General features: G+C 56.2%; 1 protein-coding gene across 1 annotated transcript in view; it reads right to left on the reverse strand.

Annotated features, from left to right (window-relative positions):
- FIBCD1 (fibrinogen C domain containing 1) overlaps positions 1-7,613 on the reverse strand; it is a 28,768-nt gene extending 21,155 nt beyond the window's left edge. Inside the window, exon 1 of the mRNA XM_014942731.1 lies at positions 7,467-7,613. Coding sequence (XP_014798217.1) covers positions 7,467-7,613 — 147 coding nt within the window. The remainder of the gene's footprint in view (positions 1-7,466) is intronic.
- Between the last annotated feature and the right edge of the window lie 227 nt (positions 7,614-7,840).

The raw sequence follows: 7,840 nt of genomic DNA on the forward strand, positions 1-7,840 counted from the left end.
GGGGGCGAAACAGCCAGAAAACCTCCAAAAAAACACAGGCAAGATTTTAATTTAAAACCTTTTCCCGCATGAAGAGCAGCAGCCCGGGCCATCTGGAGGAGCATATGCAGGTGAGCGGGAGGTGGTGGTACCTCCCCCAGCTCCCTCGCCCATGGCAGCCCCCCAAAAGGGCTTTTGGATGGTAAAAACTAACCCCAGAAGGTGGATGGGCACCCCGATCCTGGCTGGCAGCCTGGGGGAGCCCCAGCTTTCCCTCCCGAGCTACTGAGACCTCTCTGTTTAATTGTTATATTTGCAGGAAAAGCAATTATGAATCCCAATGCAAACTGCAATAGCAGCCAAGTTTATTGCAAGAGATTAATTCAGTGGTTTAATTGAAACTGCGGGAGCAGGATGGGAAAGCATCGGTCCTGGGCTGGGAGGAGGAGGGTCAGCCCTGCTCAGCCGTACCCACATCCACCCCTAACCCCCGGCAATCAATGAAACCTAAATTAGCAGATTTACCAGTCAGAAGGTTCCTCCATTGGCTGAGCATCACATCCAGCATCCTAAAGCCCCAAGTCTCCTAGCAACTCCCCAGCGCCGCCTCTGCCCACCCGTTAACCCCTTCCCAGGACCCCCCCACATCACATGCTGCACCCTGTGCTTCGAAGGCATCGCTCTCACACCGGGTTTTATCCAGCAAATAAATCTGCAGCGATACCTGGAGGATGCTCGTGATGCCCAGCTGAAGGGGGGTGAGCCGAGCCCGGCTGGTTAGTCAAACCTCGGAGTCTTTTATTCCACGTGGCACAGAGAAATCCTCAGGTTTATGTATTGATGGCAGAGGTTTGGTTTCTAAATGTCAAGTTTATTTGGGAGGTTTCATCCTCCCAACTTGCAGAGAGGCTGGGAAAAGGTCAGGGAAACCCCCAGTCCTGGCCAGCCCCTGCAGCTCCCGGAGCACGAGTCCCCCAGCCCCTTCCTCCAATTTCAATAGTAAATCAATTAAACTGTTTCTTTGGTAAGTGGATGAAGAGAGCTGAAGTCACCCTCCTAACCTCCCTGCAAATGAAAATGTCCTTGAAAGTGTAAAATTGCAGCAGGACACGGTGTGATGCCCCAGCCTGGGCTGGAGGGTGTGAAGCTGCTCTGTGATCACTGTTATTTCAGTTCCGATGTCCAATACTTCTTTGTTTTGCCCCCAGAGACCAGAAGGCTGGAAACAAGGGCTGGAAAAAATAGTGGTTTGTTGTTTGAAAAATAACAGTTGACGTGAACAAAACCCAGTCATTTTTTTAAAAAAAAAAAAAAAGTCTTAATATTTATGGGCTGGGAAATATGTCCAAAGATCATGTGCCGCTGAAAAGGATAAATCACTCCTCCTACTTTAATGTGCTTTGTTGGGCTTTATCTGCAACGTAGTCATAAAATTATCAAATTGAAATTTTAAATGGGGAGGAGGGGGGGAATATCTGGAGGGTTCGTCGCTGCTTCTATTTTCTTATTGCCAAATAAAATACAATTAAAGCAACATTTTATATGTTAGCCAGCCAGCATAGCTAACATTGGTTTTCTGACGGCACTTTTTTCTGTCAGCCAATGAAAATAAATGATGCAGGTTTACCAGCGAGCATCCAGCCTCCGTGGCTGGAGGGGGATTCGAAGCAGCAGGCATTCGAGTACGAAACAGAGGGATTTTAGTCCCGCTCTAAGTGGAAATCTCTAGGGACGTTACCCGCAGAGCTCTGCCACAGCCTGGAGCAACGCTTTGCTGCTTTCCCAGTGCTTCCAGTTCCCACCAGTGCTTCCCAGTCCAACCCAGCCCCATGGCACGGCCTGTCTAGGGGTGGCAAATTTACTCCCAGTGCATTTGGGGTGGTCCTGGCCAGACTGGTGTGGGTCCGGTCCCCCGTGGGGCTCACTCCTGCGCCAGGGGCTGCCGGCGGCTCAGCTGCTGACTGCACCGAAATCCCCGTGGTAATTGGATGAGGACACTGGTTTTCATGAGAATATTAAATCAGAGCCCCAGCCCCGATGCGGGGTGACACGCTTGGGAATATAAAGACACGGTACATCACATTATGGGGGGGTGGTGGTGGCTATTTCTACTGCTTTAAAGTCAAAGGTATCACAACAACTTCTTCTATTGGGCCATCACTTACTGACGGGAGGGAGAGGAAGGAGGGGGGGGCTGTTGCTGTGGAGGGATGGCCCCCAGCAGAGGGGCTGAGCACTCACAGCTCATCACAGCAATGGGCTCTCAGTGCAGCTTTGGCAAAGCAGGCTTGGAAAGCACTTAAGCCTGCTTTGCCAAAGCCCCCCTGAAAGCCTGTCGCTGTGACGAGTTGCAAGTGCTCAGCACCTCTCAGGAAGGAGCCCGGAGAGTGACTGCAACCACGGACTGTTGTGGCAACACACGTGTGGGTGTCTCGGCATTGCCAAGGTCATGGGGGCTTTATGGGCAGGAGCTCGGTGCCACCATCCTGAGCTCGCTTCCCTCTCCCTGTGGGACCAGCACGGGGAGTCAGTTGGCAAACAAGGGGCCTCCAGAGCCCTCCCGGTTATTGGTTTAGCTGGATCTCCAGTTGGGTGACCATCTGGTGGCATCTGCCACTGCTCAGTTGTCACCCACCCTCCCGGTGAAGGGGATGCTCAGAGCTTCTCACGGATGGGGTACCAGGGGACATACCCAGGGACCCAGCATGGGGTTAGAGGCAGCTGTGCCAGGCACATCCCATGGCTCCTGCCATGGTGGGGACAGATGGGTGGGTGGATGGATGGATGGACTTCTCCCCACCCACAGCAGGCACGCAGGGGAGGACAGACAGACAGATGTGCCTCATTAGCCAACGAGGTGGCCTCAGGTGATGCTACCAAGCCCATTAAGGGGGTTTATCAAGGGAGACCGAGGGCTTGCATGAAGGCTGCTGGTTTTATCTGAGATGCTGCTTTTAGGCTGGGAGAGCCTTAGCTCCTGCTCGTTAATTAGAAAGGCTTCGAGGAGGTTTGTACTGGTTGGCCTCACTTGTGAGCAGCTGTAATGTGATGAGCGATTAGGGACTCTGAAGCTTTTTAGCGGGTATCATTAAGCTACTGATGAGCTCAGGCGAGGAAAGGGACTTTTTGGCTGTGCCTGAAACTGGCTGGTCCTGCACTGACCCGGTGCTTCCTCCTACCATGGTTCCCGACCTCCTGAGCCCCCATGAGATGGGTGAGGTGTGTGTCATGGGGACAATGATGGCTCAGCTGGCACCCCACATCCCTGGACTGGGTAAGGTCTGGTGTCCTTCAACTCATCTGTGAGACGATGAGCTTGTGGTTGTGCATGAGTGAGGCTGCAATGTCCCTGTTCTCGCTGTCTGCCAGGTACTGAGGAAATTTGGGGATGATTAGGTCTATAAAAGGTGGCTTCCAGGTTCTTTGTGTGTCAGGGGAGAGGACAGCGATGGCTGTCCTGGCAATTGCTCCAGGAGCATCTTGCCCCCAGAGTGCTCATCTCCCTATTATGGGATCTCCTCACTTGTCTGGGTGCTGATGGTGAAGCCTTCTTGCTCAGGGGACAGCCCCTCAGGGGGCAATGTCCCTATCCCATCCTCCTCTTGCCCCCCCCTTTCCCGAGGCCCCCAAGGGCTGGGACAAGGCAGGGAGCAAAATCTGCCATATTTTCTCTCCACCTTCCCTCCTCTTCTCCTGTCTGCCTTGGCAGAGCTTCCCGCAGCTCGGCAGCATCCTGCCCCGTCGTGGTCTGGTTGGCATCGCTAGTGCTGTATTTACGGCAGCGTTAATTAAATACTTTCCGCAATCAGTGCCGCGCGTGACCCCGCTCCCCGAGCTGGGGCTGGGCTGTAATGTGCCGTCACCGAGCGAGAACATGACTGCCCGCCGTCCTGGGGAATTTTCTAATAGAGATTTACTCATCCCAGGTCTCCCATTTCTCTGTTTCGTGACATTTTGCAAAGTTCAGGTTTACAAAATAAGCCAGCGCAGAGAAGGGATGCTCCAGACATTATTTACACTGCACGTGCCATTTCCCACTCGTCTTTCCCCCGTGACGAGCAGAACCGAGGGGGGAGCTGCTGGTTGTGCTCTCCTGGGCTGATCCCCTCTGCCCAGGGGGCCACTGCTTTTGGCGAGGACCACTCCATCACCCCGGAGAAAACCCCTTGGTGCTGGAGCTCTCTGCTCCTCACGTGCCAGGAGAGCAGCAGAGCGCTGTGGCTGTGCCCATTGAAATGCTCGTGGCGTCCTGAGGCTCAACCTGTCTCTAATCCCCGCTCCAGGCAGGGCAGGAAGGTAGGGCTGCCGCGGTTTCGGGGAGGGAGGGTGCAATTTGGGATGCTCAGCTGCTCTGCTTTTAAAAATAAACCTGGGCTAAAAGCTGGTGGGGAGGCAGGAGGCTGTTGGCAGAATCCTGTGAGTGTGAGACAGTCTCCGGGCTAAAAGCTGGTGGGGTGGTGGGGAGGCAGGAGGCTGTTGGCAGAATCCCATGAGTGTGAGACAGTCTCTCAGGGTCTCAGCTATGGGTAGAAAAGCCCCTTTCAGCAAATCACTCCTGGGAGGGGAAGGTAGAGCCTGTGCTGACACCTGGGGATGGGGATCAGAGAGGAGAGGTCCATCCTGGTGAGGCACCACCAGCCCTGGAGACCTGCCCCTCCTGGCACGGAGATGCACCAGCACAAAGTGGCAGCTGGTGCCTTTAAACCATGCCCAGGCTTTGGTGGTGGGACCCTGGGGCAAACTGCTGAGCTGGGTGACCAAACCACCTCCTCCTCCTCCTCCTCCTCCTCTTCCCTATGATGGAGCTGGCCCAGGGGAGACCTTGTCTTAGCCAGCTCTATAGCAAGGGCAGCTCATCCCTTCTGGGGAAGGATCCACTGGAAACCAAGCATGTGCCCATCTCACAGTGCCAGCCCAGAGTCAGGGGCACCGACCCAGTGGCCACCCTCAGCCCCATGGGTGGCAGAGGCAGGTAAGTGGCTGGTGGCACCCATTCCCATGCCCAACACCCTGTTGGAACTTGGTGGTGGTCCCAGCTTTGAGCTGGGCTGTGGGAGACGGGGGCTGTGGGCTCTCACACACCTCGCTCCTGCCCCGTCCCTGCCTTGTCAGGTCTGATCAGAAGGAGGATCAGTCGGCCCTGTGCTCTCTCTCCAGATTTAATTAACAGGCCTTTCATCTCTACCCTGAAGGAATCTGCTATCTTCTGTCTCCTTAATTAACGTTCATTAAGCAAATCAGAAGAACATTTTCTCCTCACCGCCTCCATGGCTTTTAACCCTTGAGGGGTGCCAGGTCTGTGCCAGGGCAGGAGAAGGCTCCTGGGCTGGGATGGCAGGTTAAGGTGCCATCAGAGCCTTGGTCACCATGCTTACACCAAAGTCCCGGGGCAGTGGGTGAAGTCTCCCCAGGTACAGAGGACTTCAGCTGAGGTGAGGCTGGGGGCAAGTCCCAGCTCCGATCGCTCTTATGGACACCTTTGTTCAAGCTTGTCCATGTCCCTGGAAGATGAGGGGTTTCCCATAGCCAGCTTTAGTTCTTCATCCCATCTAGGGGTGAAGCTCACCCATGGTAAGGTAATGCACCTGTGTGTGATGGTTTCACTGTGAGAAGCCACCATCCAGACCTGGTAGGCATCACAGCACAGGAAAGATGTGTCCAGTGGTTTGCTCTCAGAGAAAAGGGAGCTCCCATCCACACTCAGCGAGTGTGGAGCATCTCCTTAGACAAGCAAGGGCTTGTGCCCAGCAGCTGGCAGGAGCCTGGTGAGGGACTTGGCCAGCCCAGGGTGCAGCTGAATCAGTCTGGAGACAGGCTGCTCCCACACCAGCTCCAGCATCCCCACTGTTGGGCACAGCGGTGTCACCACCGATTCCCATCACGTTCTGGCCCCATGGTCCATCCCCCCGTGCTGGGTAGGCTGTGCTGGAGGAGGAGGTGGGACTGGGATACTCATCAACTTTGCTTGAATCTTCTGTGCATCCCACAAGCAGCCACCAAGCCCTGGTTGTGTGGTCTCACCACTAACATGGGCCCCTCTGCAAGAGGAGGTGGGTCACGCAGGGAAATCATCTCCTGGGTGAGGAGGAGAAGGTGGCAAACCCACGGCAAGAGAGAGCCTCTCCTGCCCACAGCCTGCAGCCTCGGCAGCGAGGGGAAAGCAAAACACCTGGAAAACCTCATCCCTGCAGGATGCAAATCCCCTTAAAACTAACTGGTGGCGGGGATGCACAAAGCAATTATTGAGCTGAAAACCCTTCTCTTTCTCCCCAGAGTTTGACAGTGGGGTTTGTGCCACCGGCTGCCCGCTCCCAGGCAGCTGATGCACATCTCCTCAGCGCTGGGAAATTCGCCCTTCCCAGCGGAGCTGGCTCTGGCTGTCAGAGCCCAGGTCAATATATGGTAATGGGGCTTTGAAACGGGGCTGCTGCGGGAGCCGCTGCCGAAGCCTCTGATTCACAGCTCCCCTCCGGTGCTTTCTCCCTGCAGCGTGCACGGAGAAGGAGAATAAAATAAATAAGACTAGAAGGAAAGGGGAGGCAGGGAGCTTAAATTATAAATGAGGGCTAAGTTTCCAGGGCTCCTGCGGGCAGCTCAGCTGAGTAGTGTGGGGGGCAGAGGCAGACGTCCCCTGTGCACCCCATTTTTGCAAACGCCCCCCCTGCAGAGTGGGGCTGGTGGGTGCTGGGATCTGCTGGCCCGCCTGTCTGCCTCCTTGCCATCCCCCTCCTGTCCCCATGGGTCAAATCTGAAGGGTGCCACAGTCCTGAGAGGGATCCCCTCTGGCACAGACTGTAATTAGCATTACCTGAGAAGCTGCTAATGAGTTCTGGTGACTGCCTGGTTTTGCTACCCCATGGAGATGTCTCCACAAGGATGTGCCCTCGCCCTGTTCCAGGGGAGTGGGCTGCCCTGTGGCAGCAGGCAGGGACAGGACCCCCACTCTGGGGGCTGATGTGGAGGCATTGAGGGGTGTCACAGACCCACGACCCAGCCAGGCTGGTGTGAGTAGGGGAACAGTGGGGTCCCCATAAATCAGTTGGGGGGAGAACAGCGTGCTGGGGTGATGCTGGGTCTGCCTTTCCTCCACTCCCTCTTGATTTTGGGGCTGTGAGAAAGTTGGTGACCCCCACCTATTTAAGTGAAAAGCCCCACATGTGGGGCATGAACTACCACGAGCTCATCGTTGGGGCTGAGAAATGGAGGAGCTCAGCTCCATCCGCGCAGCCAAAGGTGCAATATCCCTCTTTCCTGCAGCAACAGGGATGGGGGGGTGCACCCCACTGGGGGAATCCCATCCTGCCTGACCCTGTGGCCCAGGGACCAGGGTGGCCTGAGGAAGCCCAAACCCCGCAGCCTGGACTCATACATGAAGCTTTTGACATTCCCAGAAGCTTCCACAAGATGGACCTCGGAGCGAGAGGAGGTGCCGGGTAGGGGGACCCATCCCATTCTGTCCCAACCCATCCCGTCCCGCCTGCTCCCACCATGCCATCCGGAGGAGGCTCAGAGTCCAGCCAGGCGAGCCCCAGCATGGCACGGCCACCCGGGCTCTGCCTGCTGGCCCTCTTGGGGCTGGGGACGGGGGTCTCGCCCTCCTGCTGGGACCCCCGGGGCCAGCCCCGCCGTTGCATGCCCGTCTTTGAGAACGCCGCCTTCGGTCGGGCCGTTGAGGCCACCAACACGTGTGGTTCTCCCCCTGAGGACTACTGCCTGCAGATGGGTGCCCGCCACGCCAGCGCCCTGTGCCACCGCTGCGATGCCACCGACCCCCGGCTCCACCACAACGCCTCCTTCCTCACCGACTTCCACAGCCAGGAGGAGAGCACTTGGTGGCAGAGCCAGTCCATGGCCTTCGGCA

The sequence above is a fragment of the Calidris pugnax genome, unplaced genomic scaffold (genome assembly GCF_001431845.1).
Source record: "Calidris pugnax isolate Ruff unplaced genomic scaffold, ASM143184v1 scaffold102, whole genome shotgun sequence".
Taxonomy (NCBI): domain Eukaryota; kingdom Metazoa; phylum Chordata; class Aves; order Charadriiformes; family Scolopacidae; genus Calidris; species Calidris pugnax.